The 13,909-nt window shown below is 42.4% G+C and overlaps 2 protein-coding genes across 4 annotated transcripts in view; both read right to left on the minus strand.

The window, feature by feature from the left end:
* Window positions 1-518: 518 nt before the first annotated feature.
* EIF4EBP3 (eukaryotic translation initiation factor 4E binding protein 3) lies at window positions 519-4,424 on the minus strand. The gene is made up of 3 exons (XM_032425386.1): window positions 2,330-4,424; window positions 1,025-1,198; window positions 519-865 (listed from the first exon to the last, which is right to left on the minus strand). Exons 1-3 carry the CDS (start codon window positions 2,430-2,432, stop codon window positions 837-839), a joined length of 306 nt encoding a protein of 101 aa, XP_032281277.1. The 5' UTR covers window positions 2,433-4,424; the 3' UTR covers window positions 519-836.
* Window positions 4,425-5,547: 1,123 nt separating this feature from the next.
* LOC116645277 (ankyrin repeat and KH domain-containing protein 1) overlaps window positions 5,548-13,909 on the minus strand; it is a 124,046-nt gene continuing 115,684 nt past the window's right edge. For 2 of the 3 annotated variants that reach the window (XM_032425373.1, XM_032425370.1), the window contains 5 exons: window positions 11,193-11,369; window positions 9,876-10,127; window positions 9,163-9,338; window positions 8,552-8,716; window positions 5,548-8,282 (listed from right to left, as the gene is read on the minus strand). In XM_032425373.1, coding sequence (XP_032281264.1) covers window positions 8,223-8,282; window positions 8,552-8,716; window positions 9,163-9,338; window positions 9,876-10,127; window positions 11,193-11,369 — 830 coding nt within the window. In that variant the 3' untranslated portion in view covers window positions 5,548-8,222. The remainder of the gene's footprint in view (window positions 8,283-8,551; window positions 8,717-9,162; window positions 9,339-9,875; window positions 10,128-11,192; window positions 11,370-13,909) is intronic. The other variant, XM_032425372.1, reaches the window with a different exon arrangement.

Below are 13,909 nucleotides of genomic sequence, written 5' to 3' on the forward strand. Positions count from 1 at the left end.
TGACTCACCAAAAGAGCTGCTACCTCATTTTTGGCCCTAAAGTCTCTTCTAACCCTCTGAGGACAAGAGAGCCAGGTGGAAGGGGCCAGAGAGGTTCAAATCAAGCGGAGAGGGGAGAATATAGGTTTTCAGTGTTGGAATAGGGGATGATACTTACAGGTGGGAGGCAGCAAAGGCATGGGGAGAGAGTGGAGAAAGTTAAACTCTAAGGCAGTGCCTCTTTTTTCCTGCTTTGGAATAGACAGGGAGGGACTGCCGGAGAGGCCCAATTCCAGGAAGGCTGCTTCCTCGAAAGGCTGGAATGGCCCTTGGCAGGGCTCAGGCTACTGCTGTTTATGGTTTGGCGGCTCCTGTAGCCTGCCCCCATAGCCTGGCTTAGGCTCTAACTGCTGCTGGAGGTGGGCCCAATGACAGCTGGGAAGGGACCTGGGACCTCTGATCCTAACCAGATCTGCTGGGGCCCTTGGCTGTGTGGCTGAGATAGGAAGGTCAGTGTTGAGAACACCGGAGTCAAAGCATTCTTTGAATTTTTACTAAGCGATCAGACAGTGACATAACTCCATCCCTCAGTCCCAGCCTCAGCCCCTGATGGTGGAGGGCTGGGGGTTGGGAGGAGTACCTACAGACCAAAGGGAAAGTAGAGCTAAGGGCTTGGCAAGTTGCCCACTCCTATCCCTGGTCTAGCTGCCTCAGAACTAAGGGAGGCCCAAAACCAACAAGTCACTCCCTTCCAGATTATATGAGGCCACCTGGTGTCTGGAATACACCAGGAAGAGGTGATGGCAGCAGCGGTATGAGGGATTCCTCTAATTCCACACAGGATCATCTGCACTGGATTAGATGTCCATTTCAAATTGTGCGTCATCTGGAGAAAGAGAAGGCAGGAGGACTGGTTGCTGGGCTGGGCCACAAGCTCAGAAAGCTTAGCATCAGTGCAGAAAACCCTCTCAGCATTAAACCCCCACTCTACTTAACAGGGGAATTTGGACTCAAAGCATTTAATTTTAGGCCCTGCTTTCCTTACCGGGTATCTCTTCCTCTGTCTCCTTCTGCTCCTTCAGCTCCTCCAGCTTGGAGGGTGGGGCTGTTGGAGGAGTTGTGACCCCGGGAATCTGAGGGAGGCAGCAGGGGGGCGTCCGAGCAATGGGTGAGTTCTTGCACTCCAGCAGGAACTTTCGGTCGTAGATGATCCTGGTGCCTGTCAAGGGGTAGGGACCAGTTAAGAGGCTGGAGCCTGGGTATAGAGCTGTTAAGGGAGTGTCACACACAGGCCTGTTAGGGACCTGGGACTCACACTTCCTCATGTATTAAAGGGCTGCTGCTCTGCAGCCCAGCTGGGACCTCAGCTGACGAGCCTTCAGAGCTCTTAAAGACTTCCAGGTCCAACCAAGATGTGGCTAAGTGCCATAAAGCAAGGGGGGGCATCCCAGCTGCTCCAGGCAGGGGCTTCTGGTTTAGGGAAACTTCAGGTCTCCGTTCTAGGAGCACAAAACTTGGAGAACTCAGGTACTTCGGACTGTTCTCGTCTGGCTCTGCTGGCTCTGGGACTTCCCTACTTTGGTTGGGGGTGGGGGACGTCAGTCCTTCAGGCAGTGAGCTCAGGAAGCCAAGTAGCAGATGTAAAGAGGAGTTTCACCCCCGCTGCCCCCTGGATCCTGATACCCTGCAGGGAGAAATTGTGTTCCTCTGGACAGGGGCTTTCCCCGGGAAACACAGGGACAGACTGTTCTTATCCTGACCCCTCCCAAGTCCTATCAGGCTCAGCCTCACCCTACAGAAACTTGGCCCCAGTTCTGTCCTCAAAGGGCCCTACCCTGTTCTTGCCCCTCCCCTCTGCTCCACGTGGCAGGAAACCCTGGGTCGGGAGCCCAGCAGCTCAAGATCCCAGGCAATCAGCCCAACCAAACAGCCGCCAGCCAGCAAGCCAGCCAGCCAGCCAGCCGCAGATACCCAAAGCTCCTGGCTCCAACTGCCTGAGTCCTGCTCTAGCCGCTTTGTAAGACCTGGTGCTTCCCGCTGAGGCCACGCACTGCTGGGGCTTCGGCTCCTAATCCCAGGCGGCAAAGTCGGGAGGGGCCGGTGACCAAGGCATCCAGAACCAGGCCACAGCGAGGATTTCAGCTCACAGTCACCCGGAAGCTAGGCTTTAAGCCATCGTGCATTACTTTGAGGTTTCAGGGAACTGGGCTTCAGTTTCAAACATCCCCCGCCCCCTGCAAAAGGGCCTGCGGACAGAATCCAAGGCCTGCACCTCCCCACTCCCGCCCCGCGGCAGGACACACGCGCTGGCCTGCCCAATGCCCGCGGACCCCCAGCCCGGCCCGCTGACCTCCCGGGGTAGTGGCGTATAGCGTGCCCCCCGGCGTGGTGCTGTAGCAGTCGGGCAGCCGGTCCCTGCCCCCGGGAATCGGGCAGCTCGTGGATGTGGACATAGCGAGCGGGACGAGCAGGAAGGCAAGCGGCTGGTGCCGAGGACGCGGAGCGCAGCTAACTCTGAAGCGGACTCAGTGGACCACGTGCGGCCGCAGCAACAACACCAGGACGACGTCACGCCCGGGGCGGGCCACTAGCCGTCACTCAATCCGACGGCCCCGCCTTACTCGCGAGGGGGCAAGCCCGACTAGTCGAAAGGTAAAAGGAGTCCCGCGCCCCGCACAGGCCTCCAGTTCCTCCTGGCTCAACACTGGCCAGCCAGACTCTGAGCGCTGCAGCCGCTCAGCTATTTACTGTTTAAACCGGGCGCCGGGGCTCGGTGAGGTATGGCACACATTACTGCCATGTGTTAATTCACCCATTTCTCTCAACGGTTGTGGACAGTAAAGTACTATTATTAGCCACATTTTACAGGTGAGGAAAGGAAAGCCCAGAGAGGTTAAGTCACTGGCTCAAAGTCTTATCTTGTAGGAGGGGGAGCTGGGATTCAGACCTGAGAGTATCTGATTCCAAAGCCTGGAATCAGCACAGCTGGGGACTGCCTCCCATTAATCAATTACAGTACAGGGTAAAAAGTGGCCCTATGGCCTGGTGCACAGCAGGAAGGGGAAGGTCAGGGAGGGAGGGTGGCCTTTTTGGAAGAAGTGATACCTGGACCGAATAATGAATAGATGCTGGGGGATAAGAGAGGCCTGCTCTTTGATTGCTGCCACAGCTAACTAACCTCAGGAAACTAAGGAAGGTGGTGAAGAGGGCTTGATCTTTAGCCCCCTGGAAAGGAAGATCAGTCTGGCCTTAGGGGATTTTTTGATGTAGGCACTGTGATATGAAAGGAGGCAGGAGAGGGGTGGTGGAAGAGAAAGTATTAAGCCCAGTACCTACATATACTAGAAATCTTGATTTGATCAAGTTGTCTTCCGATTTCCTCAGAATCAGTATTACTACCCACCCCCATTAAGTGCAGACCACCAGACTTCATGCATTTAACAGTATTAATGTTACTTCAGTTCTGACTTAATCAGATTTTCCCATAGCTCTGATTTCTCCACTCATTAAAAATTGTTTTATAACTCAGTGCTTCTCAAATTTCAATGTGCACATAAATCACCTGGAGGTCTTGTAAATGAGGATTTTGATATGGTAAGTTTAGGGTGGGACCTGAGATTCTAAGTTTTTCATAAGATCCCAGATGATGCAGTCCCTTAGGTCTGCAGGTCCTTAGAGTAACAAGGATATTTATATTTTATTGTTCCAAATGTTTCTGAACCTCTTACAAAGTGGTGTATATCTAGAAGAAGGGTCCTGACAGTGCTGGAGGGTAAGGCTTGGGAGCAGATTGTGGGGAGCTGTCTATCACAACTCCGTTTTTGAGGTAAGTTTGGTTGGGGGAGTGAGGAATAAGATGGAGGACAGTGAGACTGAAGGTGAAGATTCTAGCATAGTGAAATGGGGTGGACCAAAGGGCAGTGGCTATGAGGATGGAGAGAAGTGGTCAGGATCCCCATACACAGAAGGGGAAAGAGAAGGTGACTGATGAAGGGTGGGGTGAGAGAGAGGGAGCTAAGCTAGGATAATTTCCAGTCTTCTGAAAGTCTTGGTAGAGGAAAAAAAAAAAAAAAGTCTTGGTCATAGTAGTACTCCCTAATATAACAGGGAAAACAAGAGAAGCATATCTTGTATTGGGGAATGTATAGTATCTGTGGAATGCTGAGATGGAACAGCACAGTAAGCAGCTAGATACATAGGTCTGAAGCTCAGGGGGAGAAATCTGGGCTAGTGATTCAGATCTGGGTGGAGTGAAATCCAAGAGTATGGGATGAGATCATCTGGACAGAAGATATAGCCTACGAAGAGGCCTGAGCACATCAACATTTATTTAAGAGGTAGTGGAGGAAGAGGATTCACCAAAAGAGACTGAGAAGTGTCAAAAGTTTTCAAGAAGGATCCCTGTGGAAGTGAGGTCACCTTTCTGTTAATTTCTACTACAAAATGACAGCAGGAGTTACTACTATATACTATATATTATACTACTATAATACTGTGGCCTTGTTTTTTAATAAATACTACTACTACTATAAAACTTTTCTTGAGGTGCTGTGTGCGCTAAGGGCTGGGGAACTAGAGATAGGTTGTTGGCCTTAGAAAGCCAGATACATCATGCATGCAATCCGGATGAGGGACCGAGAGTTTAAATCAGAGGCTCAACACAGATTACCCATTAGAATATGGGAGCTTAAAACAGACAAGCACACAAAAAAGAAAAAAAAAGAAAGAAAAGAAAAAGACCTATGCCCAGGCTCCAACCCCAGAGATATGATTAAGCCTATAAGGGAATATCAGGTCTTTGCTACCAGACAAGCTATTTGGACTTTTACCAATACCATGAAGATAAAACAGGAGGTGAAAGTAATCAAAACAGGTTGGCAGTCTGGTGGTGAGATTCATGATCCTGTTTTCCAAATTAGGTCTTAGATTGGAAGTGGTCTTAATACACATAAGTTCTGGATACTTAAAATCGTCTTTCTCTCACTCATTTGCTACAGAATAGAGTAGAGGTGAAGAATCTGCCTGATGGCAAGTGGTGACAAGTCTTCAAGGATGAATAGAAAATACAATGTTATCAGAGCCCCTCACCCCAGGACAGGGTCCACTGGGAAGACGTCATGACCAACAACACTTCTTGGTAGAAGCGATCTAGGGCTAGGGAACAAGATGTTCAGAAGCTGTTTTTCTACAGGCTTATTTGCCACTTCCTGGGTTTACAATGGGGTCCAAAGGTCTTGAACAGTGGGATAGAATCAAGTATACTAACTACTCCTTTTTGTTTGGCTTGAAACTATAATATGACTAGCCTTTCCCCTTCTACAAGACACCTCAAACTGAGGATAGTCCCCTCATGGGCTAACTTTGAGGATGGGAGGAGGATTTGGCCAGAACCTACAAGAAGAGATGAAAATTGTAGTTCCAAGTCCTGAGATTTCTTACCTCTGGTTAGGAGAGGCCACCATTGGCTGTCCAACTCTCTTCTTCGGTCTGGTTAGCTGAGGTGATGGGATTTCCCCTTTGAGAGCAGGGACTGAAGGAAGCAGACTGGCCTATAAAAGGGCAAGTCAGCACACTGTAGCCACAATAGGTTTAAAGGGTCTTAAAACATCAATAATTTTATTGGTGGTGGAATTTTATTACACTACTACTTGAAATAAGTGGGTCCAGAAACCTCGTTGATATAGTTTTATTCCTTGAATGAGCTGTTATTCTCATGGGGTTTGATCTATGCCTCAACAGGATGTTTCTTAATGACGTGAGGTCTCACTATGAATGTGCAAAGTTTTCTTCTGCCTCTATTAAAATCTCAAAATCAGTACTGTCCCACACAACAGTAGGCTTCTGATTCCATCTGAGAACCAATGGTAGGGGCTCTCAAACCTCAGAAATGTAAACATTCTGTTGGCTTCCAGTATTCCCATCCCGTATATTCTCATTCACAAGAAAAAGGAGAAAATCTGTGTTAGAACTAGTAGACTCTTTTGAGTTCATTTATGTTCAGTTTTATTTTCAGATGAGGAAAGTGAAGCCCAGAAATGAAAAATGACTTGCCTAAGGTCATAGAGCTTCAAGCGAAAAGAAACGAAAACAGAATTTAGGCTTGTCTTATTCCACTGTACCCATGCTGCCTCCCTCCAAATCCCTCGTATATTTTTAAAGTAATTAAGTTCTTACCTGAGCTAGGTTTAATCCAAGGTTCAGGTTGGTAAAAGAGCAGTAAAGTAATGCCAGGAAGAGGCAAGACAGAGGAAGAAGAGATTATAGCAGGAAAAATGGGTTGGGGAGGAGGGATCCAAACAGAAAGAAAAGACGGCAGTGCCGGTAAGAGGGCAAGGAGGCGGGTATCCTGAAAAACCGCCACGGACTGCACAGCTCCTGTTTCTTCCTAATCCTCCCAGGGGTTTCTCCTAATTGTCCCCTCTTCTCATGGGTTCTAGTTCCTGACCTGAGATAAAATTTCTCATTCTGTTATCCTCAAGGTGCAGAAGACAGGGTTAAGGGCTCTCCCAGATAATTCAAATGTATTGTAGACTGTTAAGACAGGAAAACATTTTTGTCCCACTGAATAATTTACTTAATATTATCTCTCACTAGTGTATGTTTCATTAAGAGTAGTTTCATTCATTTCACTAATATTAGGTGATTTTTGTTGTTGTTGTTGTTAGTGGTAAATAGAAACAGCAAGATATATAGGTGATCCAACGGGTCTCTTGAGAATACTTGATGTGGTTATCAAGCACTAAAAAAGCGGTAACTTCAACACCTGTGCTACTTTTCAAATCCATTCAAAATAGAAAACAAGAAATGAGGTTAAAGAAGTTCTCATATGTAAGATGATATGGAAGACAAAAGAACCAGGCACGTCTAAGACAGAACTTGGGTGTCTCATTTAGTGGTGGCTTTAGGAGCCAGGCAGAGAAGATTAAGAACTCCTGGTGGTAAGGAAGTTGAAAAGTGCTGCTGGTTAGGCTCTGCCGCTAGTTACTATTTTTTGTACATTCTTCTTTGCCTTGATATGTGTTTTGACTTCTCTATCGGCCTGCAGCATTTTCTTATTTTCTTTTCTAGAGTGCCTATACATAAAACCAGGAAACTCCACTATATTAAAACATGAAAAAGTTGATGACTGTTCTTTTCAGAGGGTTGTTTTTCCTTCTCTATTGCATCAGATTCTTGGCATAGCCTATAGTTTGGCCAAGGCAATCCATTCTAGTGTTCCTGTGTTTAGCTTGTTAAACATATTGGCTCTTTGTACTTGGGGCTGTGGAACTAAGCCCAGAATTAGCCACATATTTATAAAGATTACTCCGCTGATTCAACAATACCACAGTATTACAGGAGGCACTCCCACCACTCCTATGTCCCAACCCAAATAAAACATAAAACACTGTAACCAAATAAGTCTTTAGAGAAAAGTCAGGAAGCACAAAAGAACCTGAAGTTGAGGATTTGGGTGTCCCTAGGTTTGTTCAGGGTCATCTGATTGCAATCCCATGGTCCTTATTGACACTCATGATCCATAAGGAGCTAACCCCAGCAAAGGCCTATCTGCTAAAGTCACGTAAGACACATTGCAGGGGCTTGAAACTTTCCTACTTATAAAATGATATGGAAGAGAACAAGAAAATAAGGAATGTTTAACACAGAATAGGTAGATAACTAGTCTTCAAAACACTTTCTCAAGGCAGTCTAAAAATGATCTCCAAAGTGTAAAATGTGAGACGCCTGTTAGAAATAACAGTATTAACAACTTGGTTCCATAGGATTGTGGACTGGGTAATACCTGCATGACCACTGAAAGGATCACACCCCACTTCTAAACACTGTTCATCTTTTTATTGAATATTCTGGTAAATATTTCACATTAATACAGGCTACATTAAGTAGAGCCACTATATGACAAGAAATTTACTCAACTTTTTCCTTTTAAGTATGTAAACAATTGTACATGTATTTTCCACCCTAAAAGGTTGAAACATGTAATCATCTAATTCTCTTCTGCATACAAGTAGCATTCAGTATGTTTAGCCAAAAGCACTAAGTTCAAAATGGCTAAACTAACCAGAGAACATAATCAGGTGGAGAGGAAATCACTTTGTTCTTATACAATGGGCAATCAAATTTCCATTGCTAACGCCTCAGAGAAAATTTCTTAGTTAGGCACATTAAAAAAAAAAAAATCCCCAGGGTTCTTCCAAGGTCATAGGTTTCTCAAACAAGGCTAAAGAATAAGACCTTCTAACTTAGTTGACATATTTGAGATGCATGTTTCCAATATGAGGAGCCCACGTGCCAGGCCAAATCTGAAAAGGGGGAGGAAAAATTGGAATTTCTAATTAGGAATCTTCAGACATTTACAAAATGAATATATAAATGCAATGGCAATTCACTGTTTCTGCCTAGGAAGAATACATATACATGAGATAAAATGTTTAGTAGCATCGTATTGATATTGAAAAACTTAATTCAGATGAAGGTGGTCAGATGTCATGACTTGATATTCAGAATTTGCATTACCCAAAGAATTAAAAGAATGACATGACAAAATAAGAGAGCACTAAGTCTATTTTACCTGCTGGGCATCAGTGCATTCAGTAGAATTTTGAATAACTTTTATCATAGGGTTCCAAGCAGGATCTGGGTTGTGAAGTCCATTAAACAGAGGTCCACCTGGAACATCAGCAAGCTGAGGATGAGAGGGTATTATGGTGCCTCCATACATGGAAATTGGCAGACCCTATGAAAGAAAGCGAAAGAAAAGTTTAATCCTGAAGTGAAATGATGATTCCATAATACCAGCTTAGATCTCTCTAATTTCCCTTCATCCACAGAACTCCTGAGGATCCTTTAAAATACAGCATCATACAGTGTTGAAAAACCAAAAGTGGTTTACCTGCATTAGCAACACTTTTCAACAAGAAGAAAATACCCCCAACTAAATCCAGTATCAAATCATCAGGAAATTTCCCAGCTTTGATGAACACATAGAATACCCTCAACTTTTCCATATTTTAGTTTCATCAATCAGCTTGTGCTAAGAGAAGGGAAACTCTACTAAAAGATCTGGCCAAGTCATGGAAACAAACTTGTTACACCAAAAGGGAGAATTATTTCAATACAAACTATTCCTTAACATTAGCTGGCAAAGTGTTAAACAAGTTACAATGATGTTTGTTGACTCACTTTAGAAAAATCCAGAAAACTGCTTGCCATAGGTTGATGAAAAATGTTAGAGGGGGCTACCATTCCAGAATCATCTCTCTCCATTGGTTGATGCTGGGAGAATGTGCTTGGGTCTGACAATTGTTGATGCATTGGATGGTTCCCTATCACAGACTGTGACCAACCTGATAAGCCTTCTGGAAAGAAGAATTGAGGACAGGGTTTGATATTTATTTGAGTAAAATGACAAAATATTACTACTTGAACTTTTTCCATACTAAATTTTATCACACTCATTCCTCTGAAGAGCTCAGTGCATGTTCATGACCATCTTTGCAAATCGAAAAAAACAGTTCCTGGAAAACTGAGTGAAGTCCTTTGAATACCCCAAATACTCTACCTACTCCTTCAAAAGACCAAGTGCTCTCTGAAAGAACATAAATGATTATCCCATTCTGCACTGGAAAGCTTAAAAGGGAAAGGAAGTACACTTTGAATCTTCTACTTCTCATCTATATTTATTTTTATTATATATATTACATATATTATTATGTATAAACCAAACTAACATTCCAAACTCTGAGACTGGATTGAATTCTTCAAAGGTATAAACATTCCTACTGATTGTTAAGTGTAGGAACTAAGCCATTTTGTTTTAAGGAGCTCAGTTTTAATGGCAAAATCCCACAACTTACTGGAGATATCCCTCCAGAAAGAGGACAAGGTAACTATACCTGACATGGCGTTGACTCCAAACGACCAGATTCCACTGTGTCCAACGGGAGCGACAAAACTGGTCCCCACAGGGGCTTGGGCGACAGACCCTCCTTGCCGAATCCGGGCTAGCCTCTCTGTTCCAATGGGGGGAGGTATCTTCCGATCCTGACCGGCGCTGCCTCCTTTTGGTTGGCCCAAAGTTGGTGGTGCAGAGGTGGCTGAAAGAGGTGAAGATGATCCCGAAGAAACAGATGGAATAGGAGAGTCACCTGGTGGCAAAATATTTCTCTATTGTTTTATTACATTAAAAACTAATTATAAGAATATGAGAAACCTTGTTGGAAAGATCTATTCCACAACACAGGTTCTGTAAAGAAAAATTTCATTTTATAAGATCATTCAAGTGAAAACACGGAAGTTCTATGAATATTATCCTACTCTACTTCTGCACATACGAAGCATAAGCAAATAGTCTAAAAATTGTTCTCCAGATTGCTGAACAAAGCTCGAAAGGATGAAGGCCATATTAATTTTTATTCTACTTCTAAATAATCTTCTCAAAATATAACCTGTCAAATTTTAAATTAACTTAAATGAGGCAATATTTGTACAATAACTAGCATATTGTTTGGAAAAGAGCTGGTGGCCCTCTATATTTAGCTGTTCTCTTTTTTCCTCTTTCTACAGCCCTTTTTTTCCATAAGAAAGGTTAAATGTTAGCAAGTATCTTGGATTCAATTCATGGCTTTGTTTCTTAACGGGATTCTCAGGTAATGTTGGTAGTTTTTCTTGTCAGAAGGGCCAATAACTCATTGATTGCCTCACGACGCTCATTTAAAAAAATCAAATCCTGTTCAAGTACTGTGAGAACTTCATCTGTTCTAAATATTGAAAAAACAAAGAACAAAGGCATATGTTCACTTATAAATGGCAATAATATGGTTTCCTAAATTGTAAAAATAAACTAAGAATCATACCAAATTGACTAGATATATAAATCTACTTTTCAGACTTAAGAAATTATTTTGCAATACTACCCTCAAAGGGTCCTTTTATAAAACTACGTGTAGTACCTCTTTTCTTGACCCAACTCCCAGAGTAAACATTTCTGGCTTAGAAGGACAGCTTGACCCTTCTCAAATTTTCTATCCTACAAATGACTGACAATTTTTGACAGAACTGCAATACAAACTTTAAGTATCTGCATACCATCATACCATTTACTTTAGTTTACTAAACTTTAGTTTACTAGAGTTATATGCAGTGTTCCCTGAAACAAATGGTTTAATAGCTTATTCAAGACTCTTTGGGAAGAGTTCCTCCAGGATTCCTACATGAGTTTGAGGCGCTTGTCCAAGGATGGGGGGAAAAATGTTGTCTGTTGAAACTCGGAGTCCCAACAGGAGCTGGCCCTTGCAGGAAAACCCGTGTTCCTGGTATGCCGGAAAAACTTGTCAGAGGAGCAGAAGAGGAAGATGGGGAGCTGCCTGATGGGTCAATGGATGGTAAGCCTGAAAGAAAACAGGTCCAAGACATCCAATTAGCTAAGGCTTTAAAACTGAAAGTCCAAAGTTTACTTAATTCCTTTTTTAAAAAGAAAAAAGCATGCAGTTTATTTTTGTAGATCACAGCAAAAATAATCTTATGTGGCACTGTTTTATGGCCCTAACCCATTTTATTCTTGCAATCCAGAAGAATCATCACAAAACAGCACTAGATAGAAGAGTGAGCCACAGACCTGTACCTCTGAAACAAATAATACATTATATGTTAAAAAAAAAAAAAGAAGATAGTAGGAAGGGAAAAATGAAGGGGGGGAAATCGGAGGGGGAGACGAACCATGAGAGACTACGGACTCTGAGAAACAAACTGAGGGTTCTAGAGGGGAAGGGGGTGGGGGGATGGGTTAGCCCGGTGATGGGTATTAAAGAGGAAGCACTGGGTGTTATATGCAAACAATGAATCATGGAACACTACATCAAAAACTAATGATGTAATGTATGGTGATTAACATAACATGATAAAATTAAAAAAAAAAAAAAAAAAGAGTGAGCCCAATGTTTAAGAATGGCAGTCACCTGGAATAATGTTCTGGATAAATCTCAAAGCTTTCTTCATTGGAGGGGACATGAAATGCAAGTATGTTGTGATTAAGTGGTACCCATCAATAATTTCTGCTTTCCCTTTTGTGGAAAATCTCAAAGTACAGCTGTTCATCAACATAAATATAGTTATTTCCTATGGAAGATGAATAACACGATCTACCAATGTTTCCTTCCTAATGAGGGAAAGCATACTATTAAAGATAATTTCAGTATTCCACCTGATTAAAAAAAAAATCAGCAGTTGCATATGAAAGTTTCTATCTAGTTTGTGTAAATCTGAATTTAGCAGTCTTCTCAAATGCCACTGCTTTCTTTGGAGAATGTATTAGAGAAAGGGAACAAGTGGCTGGAAAAGGATTACAGGTGCTCATTTCCGGAAAAAACAGTTAGTATCAACATAAAAAAACTGTCAAAACTTCTCTCAAGCAGATCTTCACCCATTTAAAGTATGTAATTCAAAGGCTTTTAGCATATTCACAATCAATTTTAGAACATTTTTATCTGCCCTAAAAGAAACTCTGTACCGATTACCTGTAACTCCCCATCCTCCGAACAGCCAATAATATACTTTCTGTCTCTATAGATTGGTCTATTCTGGAAATTTCATATAAATGGAATTATATAGTATGTGATCTTTTTGCGACTGGTTCTTTCACTTGGCATAATGTTTTCAAGGTTTGGCCATGCTGTAGTATGCATCAGGACTTCTTTCCTTTTTACTGTTGAGTAGTAATCCCATTATGTCAATACACCACATTTTGTTTTTGCATTTATCAGCTGAGGGACAGTGGGTTGTTTCCACTTTTGGGTTATTATGCTGCCATGAACATTTGTGTACCAGTTTTTTGTGTAGACATGTTTCTCTTTCACCTAAGAGGGGAATTACTGGATCATATGGTAATTACGTGTAACTTTTTGAAGAACTGTCAAAAACTGTTTTTCTCAAGTTGCTATATCACTTTGAATTTCCACCGGCAGCATTTGAGGTTTCCAATTTCTCCACATCCTTCTCTATTGTCTTCAGTATTACTATTTCTTACCTGTGAACCAGGAGAATTAAACTATATCCATGAAAGAAGAGGATCAACAGAAGAAACCATAAAGGCAGTTAAGATAAAAGGCCAAGCTTATCAATCCTGGACCCCAGAGGGAAGGTCCAGGATTAATGCTTGCTTTTTAAAAAAATGATTATTTTTTATTAGCAGTAAATAATTTTGATGCTATAGATCTGAGTACTTAAGGTCCCCAACCTTGTTTTCTACCAAACCAGATGGATGATTTCTTTTCTTTTTTTCTAGAAATTCACAATCCATACATCTCCTGGGATGCACTATGTGGAGTGCAAAGAGCTCCAACACTGGAATATGAGAGATCTGAAGCCAAACTGGCTAAGGCATGGGGAATTCACATGTTAGTGCCAGTCAAGTCAAAGATTAATGCTTTCTACACGGATTGCCTGAGCACTGGCAATGAATTCTTCTTTCATCCTGTGGCCTTTGAAAACCTCTATTATAGTTTCCCCAAAATGAAAAGTTAAAATACATACTGATTTATAGAAAAAAAAAAAAATAGAAAAATGGAAGAAAAATATCCTAGAGAATATTTTGGACCATAGATGATCTTATGTAGGCTTATACAACTACTTGAAAGATGATATAACAGCTATGTTTTCCTGAAAAGACAAGTAAGTCTCAACATATCTGAAAAGAAAGCTAAGGCTACACCATATCCAAAAACTCCCAAATTTTCAACACCACAAATCAGTTTATAATTAGCAAAAAGGAAGGACGGGCTACAAAAGACAGTTTTCCAACTGAAAGAAAAATGCTAATTGGCCCCAGAGCTTCTTACCCCCATTCCACGTCAGCTGCGATTTCTATTTTTTTCAGAATAGTGCAGAATAGACTGAAATTTGGCTCCTAGAGTCTAGAACACAGACTGGTTTT

Source organism: Phoca vitulina, unplaced genomic scaffold (assembly GCF_004348235.1).
Source record: "Phoca vitulina isolate PV1807 unplaced genomic scaffold, GSC_HSeal_1.0 scaffold32, whole genome shotgun sequence".
In the NCBI taxonomy this organism is placed as follows: domain Eukaryota; kingdom Metazoa; phylum Chordata; class Mammalia; order Carnivora; family Phocidae; genus Phoca; species Phoca vitulina.

Excerpts from the sequence above, each read along its gene's own strand:
- EIF4EBP3 (XM_032425386.1), bottom strand. The coding sequence starts at position 2,432 with ATGTCCACATCCACGAGCTGCCCGATTCCCGGGGGCAGGGACCGGCTG. Across the intron at positions 1,199-2,329 it reads ATACGCCACTACCCCGGGAG|GCACCAGGATCATCTACGAC; the intron begins GTCAGCGGGCCG and ends ACCCCTTGACAG. Across the intron at positions 866-1,024 it reads GACAGAGGAAGAGATACCCG|ATGACGCACAATTTGAAATG; the intron begins GTAAGGAAAGCA and ends CTCTTTCTCCAG.